The sequence below is a fragment of the Garra rufa genome, chromosome 12, assembly GCF_049309525.1.
Source record: "Garra rufa chromosome 12, GarRuf1.0, whole genome shotgun sequence".
Classification (NCBI taxonomy): Eukaryota; Metazoa; Chordata; class Actinopteri; order Cypriniformes; family Cyprinidae; genus Garra; species Garra rufa.
The window spans coordinates 8,745,830-8,768,955 of NC_133372.1; the positions used below are offsets into that span (position 1 = coordinate 8,745,830).

Consider the following 23,126-nt stretch of genomic DNA (forward strand, 5'->3'; position numbering starts at 1 on the left):
TGTCAACATGATATTTTGCAATACTGTTGATTCCACAGTAGATATATTTTTGCACTGTAGTTGTAAGCAGGGCTGCTTTACATTATTTACAGATTAAAGGGATCACCCAAAAATGAAAATTGGCTCATGATTTACTCATCCTCAATCCATCGTATCCAGATGTATATGACTTTCTTCTTTCAGACGAATACAATTGGAGTTACATTAAAATATGTCCTGACTCTTTTAAGCTTTATAATGGCAGTGAATAGGTGTTGAGATTTGACGTCCAATAAAGTGGATCCATCCATCATAAAAGGTGCTCCACACAGCTCCAGGGGGTCAATAAAGGCCTTCTGAAGCTAGTTATAAACTGTTCCGCTGGAACGTTGCTCTCTTGTAAACATGCGTACAACAGTTTGCTATAGATTACGCTTTATAAAGTTTTAAATATGGACATTTTTCTTTAAAAAAAACACTTTGATCCACTTCAGAAGGCCTTTATTAACCTTTATTTAATACAACAGGGTTAAAGGCACACCCTAAGAAGAAAATATGCTTTTTTACTGTGCCCAAAGTGTACATTGAACATTTATGGAGCAACAGATTTTGTGTGAAAATAAATCTAAATCTAGTAATGTTAACAAATAGAAAAGCCAGCCTTTTATTAATCATCATGTTAATTATTGTGCCTTTTAGCCCCAACAGCAGGGGTGCTTTTTACCCCAAATACCATACTTTTACATATTCTTTCGTAATTAGAAAAACTGTTGCTTTAATTATCTTAAAACTGAAAATTATTAGGAAGACCTTTTTCTCAAGATATATTCAAGAAGTTTAGCGATTCTCATTTGCTACTTAAATCTACAACATTTTAAAAAACATCAAATTAGATAAAGTATCTAGTAAAGAGTAAAGAGTAAAGTAAAGAAGCAGCCAAAATTGCATGTATATCTTAGTTTTTTTGTTTTTCTGCCATTTAGTGGTTTAGAGGAAAATATTATCAAGGGTGACTTTCACCCCGGGGTTAGACCTGTTGTATCCTAATTTTTATAATGGATGGATGCACTTAGACTTCAATATCTCAACACCCATTCACTGTGATTATAAATCTCGGAAGAGCCAGGACCTTTTTATACACTTCAGATTGCATTTGTCTGAAAGAAGAAAGTCATATACACCTAGGATGCCTTGAGGATGAGTATGGGATAATTTTCATTTTTTTGGGTAAGTGATGCAAAAATAGAGAGTGGGACGTAAAAGTATCTTCACTACCGTTCAAAAGTTTGGGGTCAGTACATTTTCATTATTTCTTTTTTTTTTTTTTTTTTTTTTTTTTTTAATTAATAATTTTATTCGCCAAGGATGTATTAAGCTAATAATTGAAAGTTTATTAAAAGTTAATAATAAATAATTTACATTGTTATAAAATATTTATATTTTGAATAAACACTGTACTTTTTAAACTTGTTATTCATGAAAGAATCCTGAAAAAAAAAAAAAAATCACAGGTTCCAAAAAATATTTGGCAGCACAACTGTTGATATTATCCAACATTGATCATTCTAATAATAAATTAGCATATTAGAATGATTTCAGAAGGATCATGTGACACTTAAGACTGGAGTAACAGCTGATAAAAATTCAGCTTTTCATCACAGGAATAAATTCTATTTTAAAGTATGTTAAAATAAAAAAAACATTATTTTATATTGTAAAAACATTTTTTTTTCTGTATTTTTAATCAAATAAATGCAGCTTTGATGAGCATAAGAGACGTCTTTAAAGACTATTACAAGTCTTACTGACCCCAAACTTTTGAACGGTAGTGTATATTTTACGTCTTATTTATGTCAGCTTTTTTTCATTGCATTTTCAGCAAAAATAGCTATCTGTTAAATAACATAATACACATTTTATGTAAAATCTTTAATACTGTGGCAAAATAATTATTTAAAAGTACATGGGTCAAAGACGTTAAGATGTCCATGTCAAAAGAAATCTACAAAAGTGATTTTATGTCCATAGACAGCACATTAAATGTAATTAAAGTGTCCACTTTTAAGGTTTCAAATAAGTTTTTGGAGAATAAAATGTCAACATTTGGTTGAAAATATGTAAAAAAAAAAAAAAAAAAAAAAAAAATCAGTGTAACATAATATATATGTAAAAATTCAAACAACATGCTTATTCTGATTTATTAAAATATATAAAAGAATAATTGCTCATATTAAATTGTATTGTGTTTTAAATGAGTAAAAAATTCTTACTGACAAATGGACAAAACCTAGGAAAGTCGCAAAAAATGTAGAATTGCAACTAATTATTGTTTGGGGAAAAGTAATTTGTCATAATGTCATAAATTGGTTTGTGTTGTAAATATGCCTGACAAGAATGTTACGCTGAATGACATTTCAGTGGGTGACAGTTTAGTGGGTAAATTAGGGAAAATTGCAAAAAAACAAAAATGTAATTAAATTAAACAGAAAAATTGCTCATATTTTTTGGAAAAACAACAATTTAAAGCAGTATTACACTTATTGTTTTTATGCTTAAACCCTGTTTCGTCTTTGACCCACATACAAAAATGTTTGTGTTAAGATTGATCAGCAGGATCTTAAAATGTTAAATTAAAACTACACCAATTCAAAACCATGATAAACTAGTGCAAATGGAATGAGGACTTTTGCTTATTCTCATTTGTGTTGCACAGCACTAACCAGTGTGTTTACTACCATTTATGTCTTTTTATGTGCTAGCTGTGTTCTACTACTACTACTATTTTATTTTGCTTATTTTCTTGTTTACCCCCCCCCCCTCCCCCTTTGCCCCCTTTCTCTGTCTCTCAACCATAGAGATTCAGAATATCCAAAGAGCGTCTTTTTATGATGTCTCTAGTCTCCATGAATCGCCAGGTGAAGGTATACGATGCTGTAGGTCTCTGCTTACCAGCGCATTGTGTACTTTCAAACACTCCCATGGCTTGTAGACCTGGGCCCTGGTCCCTCTAGCTGGCTAACTTTAGAGTTAGCTGGATCCATTCGGAAGGAAGCGTGACTTGGCTGATTCATTAGGATGCCCAAACTCACCATGAATGAAGATTGCATGAAAAAAAATGAATGCATGTGCTTAGTGACTTAATTCTGTAGAATACTGACACTGCATAACAAATGTTTAAAAGGGACTCTGGGTAACTCTCTAGATGCGCTGGCTACAAGGATTAGGGCCCTGCTTGTTCTTTGAGTGCCTTTCAGCAATTTTGATTCACATCTCCCTAAAATTGTTCCCTGTGATTTCATAGTTTAAAAACTCTAAGTGTCACCAATCTGCACCTTTAGCATTTTTCAGTCCAATAAAACAGTCGGAACTTGAATTCGGGTCAATACTGTGCCAATACTTTGTTCCTTTTTTTTTTATGAAATAAAATGCTAATTTTAAAATGTTTAAATTGTTATCTACAAGCAAATTTTATAATAAAATAGAGCTATTTTAAGATTATTTTTACTACAGTAAAGCACAAAAAATAATAACAGTACAGTAATGAGATCTTCATAAATGATAAGAGTCACAAATAGGGCCCTATGTAAATCAATTTTAATTTTTCCTGTTCTTTTTTTTGCCATTTAAATTTTTTTCCCATTTTAATTTTTCTAGACTGGCAATATTTAACAGCAATTTATTTAAAGTTTAAATAAAAATGAAAATTTTAAGGTACTTAATTTACTTTTTTTTTTATTTTTTATTTTTTATAAATATATATGTGTAGTAAATGAAACCGCGCATGCACCATTAATTCACACAGAGACACGCAGAAGAAGCAGGATTCATATTTATGTAGTATTTTTGCGGCTTATATTCACAAGACTCTAGTTCATATAGCGTTTGGATTTAAATATACTGACCCACTTTTGATTTATCCATCAAAAATTTGGCAAATTCTGTAACATTCCATGTTACACAGTAAATTCTGTTTTTATTGGCTGGATTCCATGCTTCTGCGCAAAAAAAATCACAAAATTCTCTGAAACACAGCAGTCAGAGCAGTGTGTGTGGTACAGCGCTTATGTCCTTGCTTCTCGCGGTCAGACAACTTGTTTGTTTTAAGTGTCAGATGGCGATTTGATAGGCCGTGTGAGGGAGATGTGAGGTTTGGGTGAGGGGTGGAGGAATTCTGTAGTGTCTCTGACAGGGAATGTGGAACAATACATGTCTTGTTCACTGGAATCCAAATGACTTGCTCAGCTGTGCCAGTCAACACTGACATCTCAGTAAAATCCCCACGGAGGTAACGGAAGTCACGTCAGAAGCTCCATTATGAACAGAACATTGTTAGAAAGCAGTTCTTAAGAATGGCATGTACAGGAATGCTGTGAGACCTAAAAGCCCCCGTTGAATCAAAATGAATATGTAGTTTTTGATTACTTGTGTTTTGAGTGATTTGAAGTTGCACTTATTTTACCTTATCTACGACAGTGTTTTAGTACCACATTAAAACATTTTTACAAAATCTAAAATTTTGATTCTAAATTTTATGAGAATGGATTGGGAATTACAAGAATTAAATCATACGAATGCATGCAAATGGGCCGGATTGGGAGCACCAGGAGAAGTTGCCAGGTCACCAGAATTTATTTACATTTATGGGTATTATTAGCAGAAATCATACCATGTGTTATACTCGCAGGGACAGTATGCTTGGAAATAATATTTCCCGATTGCATTCATTAGACCTATTTGTAGCGCGCCAGCCACCCAATAATAGCAATAAGCTTTGTGCTTTTGGTACTTTTGATTTAAAACCAAGTCTCAGCTTTTAAAATCTGTCAGTTTTATAGCATGTGTGCAGTAATGTGTTTTCATGCACTTTAATGTGGTGGGACAGATTGCTGTATTCAATAGTCTTTTTGATTACAGTGAAACTTTAGTTTCATTAAATTATACTGTGTGTTTTCTTTCTGAAAATTTCATCACCTACTCCGCAAAAACATCTGTGGCCTCCAATCTTTCATTCCTCAGTATTTAGTTAAAAACAGTGGACTTCTACTCATTAACATAAATTATATTGTTGTCTTTTCTGATGTATGTAAGTGACTTCACAAGCTGTTTTATTTACAGTATAATACAGTAAATGATTTGAAATAATACTTAACGTCTTCTATTCAGCCACCCAGTAATCACAATAATTTTGTGCTTTGTTGTTTTTCACAAAATACAGCTGAGCTTTAAAATTCTGTCAGTTTCATCACAAAATATAAATGTGAAGGAACATCAGAAGGAATGAAAAATAAAAATAAAAAACCCTATGGCCTAATTTAACGAAACTAATGTCTTGTTGTCCAAAGCTGAGACTTTGGAATATCTCCAGATGCTCCCAATCCATGCCATTTGTATGTGCAATAGGCTAGAATATACTCCCAAAATATTATCATTATAATCTTGTGATTGCTACAAACTGATTATCATAATTTTGACTTAATTCACAAAATATTTTGACTTTATTCTCGAAACATGTCGACTTTGTTCTTGAAATTGTAATTTTTTTTTAACGTGGCACCAACACATTGAGTCATAGACTCAAATTTGTAAAAAGTAATTTTTCTGATTAGTATCTTATGTGTTGCTCAGCAAATTTGTTTACATTGATTTATTCAGTTGCTGAAAGGAGACATTTTTAGTAACATTACTCAGAAACAGAACTTGATGTACGTCTAGGTCATATTTCACTCTAAAAAAAGAAAAGAAAAAAGATCCCTCAATTCTAATCACATGCATTCAGATGTTTTATTTTGGTCATTTTTGTTGTTTATTCTGGTTAGAATCTCATTTCTGTAGTAAAGTAAAAATAACAGCAAAACTATTATTTGTTTTATTGAAATAAGTAGACTACAACACATATTTACACAATATATCAATACTTTAAAATGCACTTTTTATATTACAGTAACAAGAATTCTGTTATTCTGCGTTTCATGAGAATTGAGGTGGAAAATGCTTGGTGGAAACATCTTTAAATAAAACTTTTTCAGGACCATTATTAAAGAAATATCGATCTCTGCACAAAAGAAATCAGATTTTATAAGAGTTGGAAATATGGGCTGCATGCAAAGATTTTTACAGTGTAATCAGTGTAGATGATTCAAGAGTATGTCTGATGAACCTTTCATTGAACTCATCGAATCCATGAAAGCAGATGCTAAATTGACATCTGACTCAATGAACTGGGGTGAAATATGTCCTAGACATGATCTAAACCGGTTTTGAGGTTCACCCTTCCATGTTTTTTCTTTCGCAGCTTGTGCTTGTTTATAGATGTAGTCTTATCCTTGGCACCCTTCATCTGTTTCATGTCTCCATTTGCCTAGCACTGGACCTGCTGGCATAGTAGGGCCCGTTGGCTTTTAAATTGGCTGTCTAAACTTGTGGCAATGAGTCAAAATACACTGTACTACTTTCAGAAAGTTATTTCAGATATGACAATTAAAGGCCTGAAAGAATCAAAGGACAGTTTTTTTTTTTTAATATAAAAAAAATGTTTTTTGTAAGAATGCAAAAATACACAGCGTATTTTGACCTGCTTGGTGTTGTTGAATTAGAACTTTAGTTGTAGATTTTCCTCTTCCATCCTCACATGATTGGGCTGTGCTGTGTCACTCTCTTTTTTTATTACACCTGTAAAGACTTTGAAAGTCACTAACCATTTGATATCTTTTTTTTTTCTTTCTTGCTCTTCATGGTAGTGGACCGTATTGTTGGTTTGGACCAGGTGGCAGGGATGAATGAGACTGCATTTGGGGCTACATATAAGACCAAGAAGGGCATGTTCCGCACAGTGGGTCAGCTCTATAAAGAGTCCCTCACAAAACTCATGGCCACGCTCAGGAACACCAACCCCAACTTTGTTCGCTGTATCATCCCCAATCATGAGAAAAGAGTAAGTGACTCTTTTCATTTGTCCCTTCATTTGTAAGTTAATAATTCTAACTAGAGTTTCTTTAATGTGGTCATTGTCATTCTTCTCTGTTAGGCTGGTAAACTGGAGCCTCATTTGGTTCTGGATCAGCTGAGGTGTAATGGAGTTCTAGAAGGGATTCGGATCTGCAGGCAGGGATTCCCTAACCGTATTGTCTTCCAGGAGTTCAGACAGAGGTGCGTTTCAGATATCTCACTAAAGAGTAGAGAAGCACCATATGTCTTTAGTGGCTGTAGCATTAATGTTTTTATATTTTAGAAGTGATAAAAATGTTAAATCTGTTTTCTTCTCAGATATGAGATCCTCACCCCTAATGCAATTCCCAAAGGTTTTATGGATGGCAAGCAGGCTTGTGAGAGAATGGTAAGATTTCCTAAGATTTAGACTGACAAATGTGACCCAGGACCAAAAAAGCAGTCATAAGTAGCACAGGTATATTTGTGCAATAACCAAAAATACATTGTATGGGTCAAAATTATATATTTTTTTCTTTTATGCAAAAAATCATCAGGACATTAAGTAAAGACTATCTTCTGTAAATATATCAAAACTTATTTTTTTTTAGTGATGTGCATTGCTAAGAATGCCATTTGGACAACTTTAAAGGTGATTTTCTCAATATATATATATATATATATATATATATGTATGTGATCCTGGACCACAAAACCAGTCTTAAGTCGCTGGGGTATATTTGTAGCAATAGCCAAAAATACATTGCATGGGTCAAAATTTTTTATTTTTCTTTTATGCCAAAAATCATTAAGAAATTAAGTAAAGTTCATGTTCCATGAAGATTTTTTGTAAAATTCCTACTGTAAACATATCAAAATGTAATTTTTGATTAGTAATATGCATTGTTAAGAACCTAATTTGGACAACTTTAAAGGTGATTTTCTCAGTCTTTTTGATTTTTTTGCATCCTCAGATTTCTGGTTTCAAATAGATGTATCTCAGTCAAATATTGTCCTATCCTAACAAACCATACATCAATAGAATGTTTATTTAAATCTCAGTTTTGTCAAATTTAACCTTATGACTGGTTTTGTGGTCCAGGGTCACATATATATAATTATTATTATTATTTTATCTTATTTTGGCACCCTCAGATTTTCAAACAGTGTCTATTTTTTCCAAATATTGTCATATCCTAACAAACCATACATCAATGGAAAGCTTATTTATTCAGCTTTAAGATGTGTAAATCTCAATTTTAAAGAAATTGACCCTTATGACTGGTTTTGTGGTGCAGGGTAACAAATGAGGTTGAATAGTACTTTTTCCATCTAGTTTCATGCAGTGGACCAAAAAACATGATTCAATCAAAATAGTTAAAGATACCAGTGTATTATGAAATATTCAGTAAAAACCAACACTACTGTACAAAGGTTTGTAATCAGTAAGATTTTTTTTTTCAGCAAGAACAGAAGAATTTTTGCAACAATTGAAGTCTTTATTGTTTCAAATAAATGCAGTTCTGTAATTTAAAGAAACCTGAAAATAAAATCATTTAAAAAAATGCATCATCGTTTCCACAAAAATATTACACAACATAATTGTTAAATTGCAATGTTTTACAATATTACAGCTTTTTAACTGTATTTTTTCTGTCAAATAAAAGCAGCCTTGATGAGCATGAGAGACTTCAAAAATGTAAAAAAAAATCGTACTAAGAGATTTGAATTGTACTGTAATTGTTTTAAACATTTATTTTTTAATGATTTTTCAGATAAATTTGATTTGCACTACTACATTTAAGTTATTTTCTTTTCATAATTAAAACAATGCAATAATGCATCATAATAATTACATTTGTTTGTATAATTTTTTGTAATTGAATAAAGAAACATTTTAAAATTGAAGGTGCACATTAATGAGTTAATTATTTCATGTTCATTTTATAGTTTCATACAATTCTTTTTTTTAAATGATGTCCACTATTGAAAAAAAACAGCATCTGAATTTTTGCATCTGTTAAATGTTAAGTATCAACTAACAATCTGATCTGTAGATTCGAGCTTTGGAGCTTGACGCAAACCTCTACCGGATCGGACAGAGTAAGATCTTCTTCCGCACTGGAGTTTTGGCACACCTGGAGGAGGAAAGAGACCTGAAAATAACAGATATCATCATCTACTTTCAGTCGGTCTGTCGAGGATACCTGGCTCGCAAGTGAGTCCAAATGCAAATGGATGATCTGAATCTGCTCTAAAAGGGGCAGCAGTACTGTGCAGTTCTTACTGTTTATAGTGTAGAAATAAAGTATATTCTCATGAAACCCTGTCAGTGACATGATGTTGTTTTCTGGTTGTGTTTCTCAGAGCCTTTGCTAAAAAACAGCAGCAGCTAAGTGCTTTGAAAGTCCTCCAGAGAAACTGTGCCGCCTACCTGAAACTACGCCACTGGCAGTGGTGGAGGCTCTTCACCAAGGTTGGTCTCAGCTTTCAAAGGAGGTGGTTTACGTAACTGATTGATTTGACTAGCTTTTGTGTACTTGTCTAAAAGAAATCTGCTTTTGCAAGAGAAATTGAATCTCTAACAACTCATTTGCAGTATTGTCGCAGATAGTTTCGTTTAAGATATGTGTGTCTGCAGGTGAAACCCCTCCTCCAGGTGACCCGCCAGGAGGAAGAAATGCAGGCCAAGGATGAGGAGCTCGTTAAAGTGAAGGAGAGGCAGGTGAAAGTAGAGAACGAACTGGTGGAAATGGAGCGGAAACACCAGCAGGTTAGCACACACACTCTCTGTCTTCTGAAAATTACAGATGTTTAAAGTACTTGAATTTGACTTTTTGAGATTTAAGACCTAGAAAATTTTTGAAAATTGCGACTTTCCTGAAGAGGTGTTTGAAAAGTGCTTGAATTATTGAAAGAGAATACCCTGGACCACAAAACCAGCCATAAGGTTAAATTTTACAAAACTGAGATATATACATCATATGAAAGCTCAATAAATAGGCTTTCTATTGATGTATGGTTTGTTAGGATAGGACAATATTTGGCCGAGATACAACTATTTGAAAATCTAGAATCTAAGGGTGCAAAAAATCAAAATACTGAGAAAATCACATTTAAAGTTGTCCAAATTAAGTTCTTAGCAATGCATATTACTAATCAAAAATTACATTTTGATATGTTTACAGTAGGAATTTTACAAAAAATCTTCATGGAACATGATCTTTACTTAATTTCCTGATGATTTTTGACATAAACGAAAAATCAATAATTTTGACCCATACTATGTATTTTTGGCTATTGCTACAAATATACCCCAGCGACTTAAGACTGGTTTTGTGGTCCAGAGTCACATATATCTAAAGTGTTTAATTTAGTTATAAGCGTATATCTTTTCATGCAAGATTCATGCAATTCAAAAAACATATCTTTTCCGCTTATTTCAGTTAATGTCAGAAACCGTGTTAATTTTGTTGACAAATAATTTGTCGTAATTTTCGTCAACGACATTTTTTCACCAATGAAAACAACTGATAATGAAACAAAAACTTGTTTTGAATGACAAAAATCTATTCACATTTGCGTACATATATGAACTGTATCATAGCCTTTTGATCTATCCTGTGGGATAGATTGTAAACATAAGCTGCACCTCTCATAAAACATTAAAAAATGTCAATATCTGGGAGTGAGAGAAGAGCAGACATATGGATAAATTTGACAACCCAAAAGATAACTTTTTTCGGTCCGGTTTTCTGAGCGCCTCTCACATAGCACACGAGAAAGTTACTCTTTCGCGTCTCATGAATGGAGAAATACATAAAAAATGATGTTGAGTTTTCTGTGTTGATGAGTATTCCTGTAAACACAATCGGTTACATCTTAGGTGAACGTAAACAATTGGGAGACTATCAGACGTGTATCAGTACATTGCATCTGTCCTTTCGGTTTTAAAGGGACCACAATGTAATTTAGTTGCTGTCTGTGGCCTTGATGTTAATAAAGCAACAAAAGAAGGACAGAAATATGGTTGAATTGAAAAAAGTTTGTTATAAAGAATGCATAATTAGCCTATATGTTCTTGTTTCTTTATGAGAAGTGGTTTCATTTCATTTTAATATAAAATCATGTTACATATCACAGCAGTTAAATCTGTGTCTATCATGATAAAACCTTAATATGAAACCTACATAATGAGTTTGGTAATTTTAGTGAAATGTTTAATAAATGCATTACACTGTAACTAAACCCATTCGATTTTAGCCGACTAAATCTACTGTAGATTTAGTCGACTAAAATCGTATGATATTTAGTTGACTAAAACTAGACTAAAACTAAAAACAATTCAGATGACTAAAATATGACTACAACTAAATGGCATTTTAGTCAAAAGACTGACTAAAACTAAATCATAATTTGCTGTCAAAATTAACACTGGTCAGAAAACATTCGAGCTGAACAAGTGGTATTACTGACAGTGTTGTGTAAACATGGCTAAAGATGCGAAACGACTAACAGACTAATCAAATCAATGAAGTGATTAATGCTGGAGCTGCTCCGAATCCGATTTATTCAAACTTGTGACTTCGATTATTCATTTCAAACGATTTACTAGCAAAACCCAGATAAAAAAATAATTAAAAATCATGTATCGCAAATAATTACATTTACATTTGAAAGGGTCTGTGAGTCATTTCAATTGAATGATTCAAATCAAATGAATCGCGATACGCACTCCTGATCTGTCCTGATCTGAAATGATGGTTCACGAATCATTATTCAGATCGGGACTTCAGAGCATGGATTGTGTATCATTTGATTTGGATCGGAACTTCTAAGCAGGTTAGTAAATCTTTTGCTTTAGATCGGAACTACAGAGTGCAGATCATGAATTTTTGGCTTTAGATCCGAACTTCGGAGCAGGTTCGCAAATCTTTTGCTTTAGATCGGATCTTCTTAGCGGGGATCACGAATCATTTGATTCAGACCGGGACTTCTGTACGGGTTTGTGAATCATTTGTTTCGTATCAGGATTTTGGAGCGATTTTGCAAATATTTTTTTCTTTTTCTTTTTTTTTTTTAACTTAAACAGTAGAAACATCAAACCATTCAGGTCGGTACTGTTATAAAAACAAAAGAAAAACAAAGTATACACAAATATAAATCCCTTAAGAAAATTAACCATGGTTTTACTATAGTAAAGTGTAATATACTTTGTAAGACTTTAGTATGTGCTTCACTTTATTTTTGCCATTTTTATTTAGTTTGTTTTTATTTGTCTATTTCGCTTTCTTTAGAAATTGAAATAGACATACGTGAGATCTCTGGTGCTTGAAAAGTTCTTGAAAGTCCTGGAATTTAATTTTACAGTATCTGTACAAACCCTGGTATATGGCCACACTTGAATTATGTTGCTTTCTAAAATCACTTGGTTTATTCCATGTAGTGGAAACTCTGATGATCTTTAGTTACTTTGTCAACCAAACTGAGTGCTAAAAATGTTGTAGAAACAGAGAAAAGATCTGGTTTGATGTTTGTTTCAGCTCATGGAGGAGAAGAACATCTTGGCAGAGCAACTGCAGGCCGAGACCGAATTGTTTGCTGAAGCTGAAGAGATGAGGGCTCGCCTGGTGGCTAAAAAACAAGAACTGGAGGAGATTCTTCATGACCTGGAGTCCCGTGTGGAGGAGGAAGAGGAGAGGAACCAGTCTTTGCAAAATGAGAAGAAGAAAATGCAGTCACACATACAGGTGAGGAATTCACTGGGGAAGTATAATCCTTGATCTGCTGTAAACTTAAAATGTGCCTCTCAGCTCTGAGAGAATAAATCTGTATCTAAAACTTGCTAAAAAATGGCAGATTTCTTCACTGTACCGAAACAAAAACTGTGTCTCTCCTCAGGACCTAGAGGAACAACTAGATGAAGAAGAGGCTGCCCGACAGAAGCTTCAGTTGGAAAAGGTGACTGCTGAAGCCAAGATAAAAAAGATGGAAGAAGATATTCTGCTGTTGGAGGACCAGAACTCCAAATTCCTAAAGGTCAGTGTAAATGTCAAAGTACCTAATAAAACCGCAGTGCCTTTGTGATAAGGATGCTTTGAGAAGAATTTTGCAGAAGCAAACTGAACTCTTCCTTTCCTCTCAAACCCTCAGGAGAAAAAACTCTTGGAGGACCGTGTCAGTGAGATGACCTCCCAGCTGGCTGAGGAAGAAGAGAAGGCCAAGAACCTTGGCAAAGTGAAAAACAAGCAAGAAATGATGATGGTAGACCTAGAAGGTGAGAACCTGGGTTGAATATGGATCATTTTATTTAAGTTTATCTAAAGCAGTGAGCTTTACATGTTTGTGTGTGCCTGTTTGACCCTCAGAGCGTTTGAAGAAAGAGGAGAAAACTAGGCAGGAGCTTGAGAAAGCCAAAAGAAAGCTGGATGGTGAGACCACTGACCTACAGGACCAGATAGCTGAGCTGCAGGCCCAGATTGAGGAACTCAAGATCCAACTGGCCAAGAAAGAAGAGGAGCTACAGGCTGTACTGGCCAGGTGAACAGTTATTCATTGAGGAACACAGAATAAGAACAAGGCAAAGGTGGTGGATTTCATCAGTAAAATCCTCTTGGAGACTAAATTGTTTGGCTGTTGTCTAGCTGACCATGTCTAAACAATAACTTATTGTAGGCTGAGTTATGTTGGCGTCATATAAATTAGTATATTTGCCATGGAAAATTTTTATTCTTGACCTTTGTGATGGGTTAATATTGTGCAGTCCTGAAATAATTTATTAAATTGGTATCACATTGCTGTTTACCAGTCAAAAGTTTTAGAACAGTAAGATTTTTAATGTTTTTAAAGAATTCTCTTCTGCTCACTAAGCCTGCATTTATTTGATTAAAAATACAGCAAAAACAGTAATATTGTGAAATATTTTTACTATTTAAAATAACTGCTTTCTATTTGAATATATTTTAAAATGTAACTTATTTCTGTGATCAAAGCTGAATTTTCAGCATCATTACTCCAGTCTTCAGTGTCATGTGATCCTTCAGAAATCATTCTAATATGCTGATTTGCTGTTCAAGAACCATTTTATTATTATTATTATTATTATTATTATTCAAGGATGCCTAAACTGTTCAAAAGTGATGATAAAGATATTTATAATGTAACAAAATAAATGATGTTCTTCTTAACATTCTATTCATCAAAGAAACCTGAAAAAAATTCTACACAGCTGTTCTCAACATAATAATAATAATACGGTAAATGTTTTTTGAGGAGCAATTCAGAATATTAGAATGATTTCTGAAGGATCATGTGACTGAAGTATTGATGCTAATAATTCAGCATTGAAATAATAGGAATGAATTAACTATGAATTAATAAAACAGATTTGTACTGTTTTTGCTGTACTTTGGATCAAGTAAATGCAGGCTTGGTGAGCAGGAAAGACTTCTTTAAAAAACATTAAAAACTTTTGACTGGTAGTGTATATTTATCATACATGGTTAAACAAGTCACTGAGTTTTGACATTATAAAACTCTACTCTTATAATTGCTCAATATAATGGGTCTATGCTGAATAAAAGTATTAATTTCTTTAAAAAAATAAAACCTTTAATTTAGCATGCATCATTTTGCTAATAATCTACGCTAATGTTTGATGTTCTACAGAGGAGATGAGGAGATCGCTCAGAAGAACAACGCTCTGAAGCAAGTGCGGGAGCTGCAGGCCCAGCTTGCTGAGCTTCAGGAAGATCTGGAGTCTGAGAAAGCAGCTAGAAATAAAGCTGAGAAACTCAAGAGAGATCTGAGTGAGGAACTGGAGGCCCTGAAGACTGAGCTGGAAGACACTCTGGACACCACTGCCGCCCAGCAGGAGCTGAGGTACAAGAGTCTGCATCAGGAACTAAATAAAATCTACTTTCACCAAACTTTTTACCATGAAAACAAATAAGAAAATGTTGACAATTTAAAATGAGTCTTTTAGTAATGTAAGTGGAGAGCCATTTAAACCAGATTAAGTTCATTTGAATCTTACCTTTTCTGTTTACTCTGAACATTTCTTATCAAATGTGTCTTTTGCTCATAAAGGACCAAACGAGAGCAGGAGGTGGCAGAGCTGAAGAAGGCCATCGATGATGAGTTGAGAAACCATGAGTCTCAAATCCAGGAGATGAGACAGAGGCACGGCACAGCTCTGGAGGAGATCTCTGAGCAGCTGGAGCAGGCCAAGAGAGTAAGCCACAGAGATGAAGACTCATTACCGTAGGGAGGGATTTCAGTTCTAATGTCTCGACTGGAAACTTGCCAGTCGTCGGCTCTCAGAATGATGTGTTTGGAATTAATTTCCTTGTTCAGTGATTGAATATGGTGTGGTCTCCTGTTGATACAGTCAGGCAAAATCTGGCACTCTTTCTCACACTGTCTGTCTGTCTGTCTGTCTGTCTGTCTGTCTGTCTGTCTGTCTGTCTGTGAACATTAGGTTAAGTCAAATCTAGAGAAGAACAAACAGACTCTGGAGAGTGATAATAAGGAACTGACCAATGAGGTGAAGACTTTGCAGCAAGCCAAGTCTGAATCTGAGCACAAGAGAAAGAAACTTGAGTCTCAGCTGCAGGAGTTCATGGCCCGCTTCAGTGAGGGAGAGAAGGTTAAAGGAGAACTTTCAGACCGCTCCCACAAACTACAGGTCAGTGCTTTTACACTGTCACATAAACTACAAGTGAGCGCTGTTACACTTTATATTGTAATGATTTGTTACACCCAGTTCCATGAGCTACTGTTACACTCCCTCCTCCGTCACACAAACTACAGATAACTGTTGTTTCACTTGTTTTTGCAGACTGAAAGTGTGGCTACACGATTAATCAAAATAAAACCCAAATCACGATAATGTCTTAGTGAGATTATTGAATTGCAGTTATTTAAGTTAATTGCTATTATTATTATTATTATTAAATAAATTGCAATAATTAAATAGCTTTTTCTTAATCAGAAAAATCCCTTAATAGTCTGCCTTAGCTGAATTAAGTTACCCAACAACATTGAAATGCAAAGTGCCTTTAGAAAATGTTCCAGCTACATTAATTTTTTTTTTGTCAGTAATCATTAGCTTATAAAACAAATATCTTTTTACTACACAGAATTAAACAGTTCTGTTAAATTCTGACTCAGAATTTCATATGAGAACATTTAGGGGCTTTGACACTAGCACTTTTGGTGCCCACCCGGGTGTGTTTGACGTCAGAGTTTGGTTAGTTTGGATTGTGAGTGCTGTTTTCTGAGCTTGGCACCAACAAACCACACCAGAGTTTGCCTAAAAAGGGTGAGCTGGGGTACGGTTTATGCAAAGTCTGGTATTGTTTGCTTCTGATGTGAACACAAATAATGCAAAATAACAGAAGTTAGCCATTGATGACAAAATTAGTCAATTTTTTGAACAGTAAGTCTTTTCTTTTCTGCTTTTCTGCTCACCAAGCCTGCATTTATTAGTACAGCAAAAACAGTAAAATTTTAAAATATTTTATAAAAAAATAATTTTTTCCTATAATTTCAAAGCTGAATTTTAGCATTGTTATTCCAGTCATGTGATCCTTCAAAAATCATTCTAATATTCTGATTTGCTGCTTAAAAAACATCTATAATTATTATGTTGCATCACAGGAATAAAGTATTTTTGAAAATAAATTCAAATTGATTTTTTACATTAATTTTAGATAGTAGAAATATTTCAGAATGTTACTTTTTTGCTGTACTTTGGATAAAATAAATGCAGGATTGGTGAGCAGAAGATAAAACATTTAAAAATCTTTGGTCAAACTGTATTTGTGTAAACTCATACGCTTTCCTCTCAGAACAATTGTAAGGTAAAGACTTAAAAGAACACAGGAATCAATTTCTGTGTTTTGGAAACAATATTAAACTTTTAAAAGCCAAAAATTAAGGCAAGGATACATTCATTTCCCCATCTTCTGCATAGTCATTACCTAGCATCATGGGAAGGCAGCTGCCACTCTGATCACGCAAATGTACTGTGGTTCAGAACCAAAAACCACTGTGTGTACACAAACCAGCAGAGGAAGGAGGGTCAATTGATCTCATTCAGACCAAGCAGCCGAACCAAGTGTGAAAGCACCCTTAAAAAAAATCAGAATCCAGATTACCTGTGAGAAATCTCTTCACTGCAAATTAAGTTTTTCTTTGTCATTTGTTGCAGACGGAATTGGACAGTGTTTCTTCTCTATTGGAAGATGCTGAGAAGAAGGGAATTAAGCTGGCCAAAGATGCCTCCAGCCTAGAGAGTCAGCTTCAGGACACTCAGGTAATGTGTCTCTGCAAACAGGAAGCACTGGAAGAGTGGCTGAAACAGTGAAAAAGTTTAAAATTTATTAGCTTCTGAAATAATTTCACTATTAAATCAGCAATGAAAGACTGCACTGATTTAATAACAACAATAGATTGTAGAAAACAAAAGATGTGTGATGTGATTGAGTCATATTTGTTTAATATTGTGAATGTAGGAGCTGCTTCAAGAGGAGACGCGTCAGAAACTGAACCTGAGCAGCCGTATCCGTCAACTGGAGGAGGAGAAGAACAACCTTCTGGAGCAGCAGGAGGAGGAAGAGGAGGCACGAAGGAACCTGGAGAAACAACTGGCAACATTACAATCCCAGGTACACCCAATCACTCCATATTTTTTAATGAGGGCACTGCATGTCAGTTTAGATCAACATCTAGCACTCAGACACATTCATTAATTTATTCATTGAGTCATTCATTAAAAAAAGCACTCTGTAATTCTTGTTTTTTGGATAGCTGGTGGAGACCAAGAAGAAGCTGGAGGATGATGTGGGAGCTCTTGAAGGCCTGGAGGAGGTCAAGAGGAAGCTGCAGAAGGACATGGAGGGAGCCAGTCAGAAGCTGGAGGAAAAGGTTATCGCTTTTGACAAGCTGGAGAAAACCAAGAACAGGCTGCAGCAGGAGCTTGATGACCTTATGGTGGACCTGGACCACCAGAGACAGATAGTCTCAAACCTGGAGAAGAAACAGAAGAAGTTTGACCAGGTATAAATTGAAACAACATATTATCCAAAAATGAAATTCTGTCACTGACTTTCACTCCTCTTCAAAATGCAAATTAAGTCCTGCCCTACTTTAAATATTACTGAAAAACATGTCATAATTTTAAAAAAATATATAAATCTTCACAAAGGTATTTGTTGATGTGTTTTCAGATGCTGGCAGAGGAGAAGACCATCTCTGCACGTTACGCTGAGGAGAGGGACCGTGCGGAGGCCGAGGCTAGAGAGAAGGACACCAAAGCTCTGTCTATGGCCCGAGCCCTGGATGAAGCTCTGGAGGCTAAAGAGGAATTTGAGAGACTCAACAAGCAGCTCAGAGCTGAGATGGAGGATCTGATGAGCTCCAAGGATGATGTAGGCAAGAATGTAAGTCACTTCTACTTTTTTGTACTGTTGTAATACATATGTGGTAATTTTTGAATTCTGCATAGCCGTTGGTGTTTTGTAAACCACAGATTTTGTTGACAGTTTTTGTTCTGACACTTCATAATGTGCTGACACCCTAAAGCATGTGCTAACTAAGTGTGATGCAACAAGTTTCAGGTGTCAAGTAATTTGCCTTTTATCACTGACAGGAGAATACTTAGCAAAGCAAAAAAATCAGACAGTCACAACATATGCATGTTTAAAATACAGCATTTGAAGCAAGATTTTAGACTAATGAAATTGCACTGTCTGACTCTACTCAGAGTGCCTTGGCAAACATAGAAGTGAGCAGAAACCTAGAAAAGTCAGGGAGTTTTAAAAAAGTGTGGTTTCCAGGTCTAGAATTGTTATAAAATTCTAAATCTTCCTTGGCAGTCTCTATAAAATTATTTCAGAAATGTGGAGTAATCATGAATGACTAGAAAAGTACTGGATCTTGAGTGGTTATGACAGTCACTTTGTATTTATTCATGTCCTGTAATCCTTAGGTCCATGAACTGGAGAAATCCAAACGCACTCTGGAGCAGCAGGTGGAGGAGATGCGCACTCAGCTAGAGGAGCTGGAGGACGAGCTACAGGCCACAGAGGATGCCAAGCTGCGTCTGGAGGTCAACATGCAGGCCATGAAGGCCCAGTTTGACCGAGACCTGCAGGCCAGAGATGAGCAGAATGAGGAGAAGAAGAGGGCGCTGGTCAAACAGGTGAGTGGAATCTATCATTTGAGCATTACAAGCCATTTGGAAATGAAGGTTATCCATTTTTTTAAGATTAAAAGTAGTTTATTCCCTGTACTTGTTTTTTTTTTTTTTTTTTTTTTTTAGCAACTTTTAATTTCTATTATTTGATTGTTTACTACTTTTTTGTTTTCATTTTCTTTTTAAAAAATAAGAATATTTTAAGTAGTGCTGTTTAGATCGTGTGACCAAGATTTTTTTTTCTTTCTTTTTCAAAATACCTATGAAGTATTAACCATTTTATTGCCACTCTACACTCCCGCTCAAAGGTTTTTTAACAAGTCTCTTATGCTCAAAAATCCATTTACTTGATCAAAAAATAAAGAAAAGAAGGCAATATTATGAAATAATATTGCAATTTAAAATAAGTCTTTTATTTTAATATTCTTTATAATTAATTTCTGTGATGCAAAGCTGAATTTTCATCAGCAATTATTCCAATCTTCAGTGTCACACAATCCTTCAGAAATCATTGTAATATGTTGATTTTTTTTTTCTTAATGTTGGTAACAGTTGTGCTGTTAAATCTTTTTTGCACCAGTGATATTTTTTGATGAATAAAAAGTTAAAAAGAACACCATTTATTCAAAATAGAAATCTTTTTTAACAAATAAGTCTTTACTATCACTTTTTTATCAGTTTAGCACTTTCTTGCTGAATAAAAGTCTACTTTTTTCAAATAAATAAATAAAGAAAAAAAATGACTGCCTCCAGACTTTTGAACAGTAGTGTATATTGTTAGAAAAAATGTATATTTTAAACAAATGCTATTCTTTTTAACATTTATTTATTTAAAGAATCCTGAAAAAAGTATTGTAGATTCCAAAGAATATGAAGCAGCACAACTGTTATCAACATTGATAATAAATCAGCATATTAGAATGATTTTGGAAGGATCATGTGACACTGAAGACTGAAGTAATGCCTGATGAAAATTCAGCTTTGCATCACGGGAATAAATTCAGTTTTAAAGTATATTAAAATAGAAAACCACTATTTTAAATTGCAATAATATTTCACAATATTGCAGTTTTTTCTTTTTTTTTATCAAATAAACACAGCCTTTATGAGCAGAAAGACTTAATTAAAAAATATAAAAAATCTTACTGATTCCAAACTTTTGAACGGCAGTGTAAATGGTTCATGTGTTTGCAAGTAAAGAAAGGCAATGTTGTTCAATAAAGGTTTAATACCTTAAGAAGCATCTAGACGCAATTTTTGACAGTGTGCAATATATTCATAGTAAACCTATATCTGATATAGTTTTTGATCCATGATCCCTCTTCCCACAGGTGCGTGAGATGGAGGCGGAGCTAGAAGATGAAAGGAAGCAGAGAGCTCTTGCTGTAGCTGCCAAGAAGAAACTGGAGATGGACCTCAAAGATGTGGAAGCTCAGATTGAGGCTGCAAACAAGGCCCGTGATGAAGCCATTAAACAGCTACGCAAACTCCAGGTAGAATCTTTTTCAGAATGCTTTTGTTCATGCACAGAAAATTACACATTAACTGTTAGCATAATCTGTTTGTCCTCACAAGCTAGTAGCAGCTGAAGAGCATCAGCCTTTTAGTAGTGACCGAGATGTCTGACTGTATTACTATGACTTAATATTTTAAGTCACAATCATTGCAGAGATATGTCAAAGTGTGAGAGAAACAGATTGCGACATCTCTTTGTTTTCTCAAACCAGGCCCAGATGAAGGACTACCAGAGGGAGCTGGAGGAGGCGCGCACTTCTCGTGATGAGATCTTCGCTCAGTCTAAGGAGAATGAGAAGAAGCTCAAGAGTCTCGAGGCTGAGATTCTGCAGCTGCAAGAGGTAAAAGCCTGAAAAACACATTTGAAAAAGCCTTCCTGAAGAATCTGTTGCATATTTTTCTATATAGTTTTAAATCGCATGTTAAACTGGCGAGTCTTTGCTTATGGTTTGGCTTTTGGTAATTGTGTTTTTAGGACCTGGCATCTTCAGAGAGAGCCCGACGCCACGCTGAACAGGAAAGAGACGAGCTCGCAGATGAGATTTCCAACAGTGCCTCTGGAAAGTGAGTCATTGTGCTGCAAACCTCTTAAAGAGAGAGTTCACCCAAAAATAAATATTAAGCCATGATTTACTCACCCTCAAGGCATTCTAGGTGTATATGGCTTTCTCCTTTCAGTTGAATACAATTGGAGTTATATAATTTTTTGGGGGGGCTTTTTCAAGCTTTATAATTGCAGTGAATGGGTGGTAAGATTTTGAAGTCCAATAATGTGCTTTCATCCATCATAAAATTGATGCATTTGTGTAAGAGAAGTATACATATTTAAAACTTTATAAAGGACGTAATCGAACATGTAAGTGCATTGAAGAGAGCAAAACAAAACATAGGTCACAGACTACAAATACGAAACGAGGATTTGCAAAGTAAAATGTTTCGAAACGATTTCGATATAAGCCAAGAGAAGTTTTCTTTTGCTTTTAACCAAACTTGGACTAAAGACTAGCATATTCTCGCCAGAGCTTACGGTGTATCTACATCCTACGTCATCTGCTGGAACGCCACTGTCATGACTATTAGAGCTACAGATTGGGGTTTCTGGATATTTTTCTTACACAAATGCATTGATTCGCTTCTGAAGACCTTTATTAACCCTCTTGAGCCATGTAGAGCTCTTCTTATGATGGACTGGAAGTTGCAGCTGACTACTTGAGTATTGTAATGTATTTACGAGTGAAACTGATTATTGAATGAGAACAAATAGATGGTGCAATGTTCCAAACATCACAGTTTTTATTGCATTCTAATAAGATTTATCATTCATTCTTGTTCTTTCCTTCAGGGCAGCCCTCCTGGATGAGAAGAGGAGGCTGGAGGCTCGTATTGCCCAGCTGGAGGAAGAGCTAGAGGAGGAACAGAGCAACATGGAGCTCCTGAATGACCGTTTCCGCAAGACCACTATGCAGGTGCCGTGTTGAGCAAGCTACATTTTCAACTAGGGCTGCCTTCTAATAGTTGACTAACCGTTAGTCGACAAGAAAAGGCTTAGTCAAAATTTTATCTGTCGCTTAGTCGCAGAAAAAAAGATCCACAGGAAGTGGCGAAGTCGTGCAGTCTGTGACTAACAGATCATTAACGGCTGGTCTATGTGGTAACACATCGGGTACGACATCCAAACTCTCACCTATCATTCATCGACCTCAAATATAGCTTTTCATCTGAAAGATGTGTATAGTACCAACTTTACATTGCAGCTCAATCTAATGTTAAACTAGAAAAATATGTGCTATTGGAGGCTAGATGGAGGCGTCGGTGCGCTCACTTTGGTCTTAAAATACTCTTTTTTGGTCATACAGATAAAAGTAACACATCTTTCGAATCTGTAAAGACTCTGTTTAATTTTGTGCACTCACAATAACAACGAAACGTGCTTTTGTAATATAATGAATGCAAATAGGATGCACTTTCTGCCACCTCGGTCTATGTAAACTTCGAAACTCTGTGTATACTCACATGAAAAATATATATATTATATATATAAAATATATATAATCTATAAACAGTCATGTCTACTCTCAAAAAACATTATCAGATCATGTAATCCATATAAAACATGCATACAGATGCTTTAAAGGTTGTATCAGCGATTTCTAGCCTAAAACATAAAGTGTCAAATTCAGCTGACCTTTATTCACGATCCGCTCGCTGCCTGCCCCATAAATTGTCTGTGAAAAAACCGCGTCTCTCTGGTCAGCCTAGGGTCCGAGATATGCCAAAAAAACAATCGGCGCTATCAACAATAACCACAGATAAACAAACCGTGTTCCAACCAATCAGCGTCAGGGGGTTTGGTGTTGTGGACTTTCCTACTGGTGCAGGGATGTGAGGGAGGCGGAGCGAAAGTCCACAACACCAAACCCCTGACGCTGATTGGTTGGAACAATGTTTGTTTTTGCTGTGGAAAGGTTGGTAGTGCCGATTGTTTTTTTGGCATATCTCGGACCCTAGG

At 35.0% G+C, this 23,126-nt stretch overlaps 1 protein-coding gene across 1 annotated transcript in view; it reads left to right on the forward strand.

The window, feature by feature from the left end:
- myh10 (myosin, heavy chain 10, non-muscle) overlaps nt 1-23,126 on the forward strand; it is an 80,607-nt gene that overhangs the window by 50,004 nt on the left and 7,477 nt on the right. Inside the window, exons 17-38 of the mRNA XM_073851900.1 lie at nt 6,717-6,910; nt 7,004-7,125; nt 7,243-7,312; nt 8,961-9,121; nt 9,271-9,379; nt 9,545-9,676; nt 12,447-12,653; nt 12,805-12,942; nt 13,057-13,180; nt 13,272-13,443; nt 14,572-14,784; nt 14,992-15,136; nt 15,383-15,589; nt 17,117-17,221; nt 17,421-17,573; nt 17,716-17,964; nt 18,135-18,347; nt 18,896-19,108; nt 20,434-20,595; nt 20,830-20,958; nt 21,093-21,181; nt 21,960-22,083. Coding sequence (XP_073708001.1) covers nt 6,717-6,910; nt 7,004-7,125; nt 7,243-7,312; nt 8,961-9,121; nt 9,271-9,379; nt 9,545-9,676; nt 12,447-12,653; nt 12,805-12,942; nt 13,057-13,180; nt 13,272-13,443; nt 14,572-14,784; nt 14,992-15,136; nt 15,383-15,589; nt 17,117-17,221; nt 17,421-17,573; nt 17,716-17,964; nt 18,135-18,347; nt 18,896-19,108; nt 20,434-20,595; nt 20,830-20,958; nt 21,093-21,181; nt 21,960-22,083 — 3,431 coding nt within the window. The remainder of the gene's footprint in view (nt 1-6,716; nt 6,911-7,003; nt 7,126-7,242; nt 7,313-8,960; nt 9,122-9,270; nt 9,380-9,544; nt 9,677-12,446; nt 12,654-12,804; nt 12,943-13,056; nt 13,181-13,271; nt 13,444-14,571; nt 14,785-14,991; nt 15,137-15,382; nt 15,590-17,116; nt 17,222-17,420; nt 17,574-17,715; nt 17,965-18,134; nt 18,348-18,895; nt 19,109-20,433; nt 20,596-20,829; nt 20,959-21,092; nt 21,182-21,959; nt 22,084-23,126) is intronic.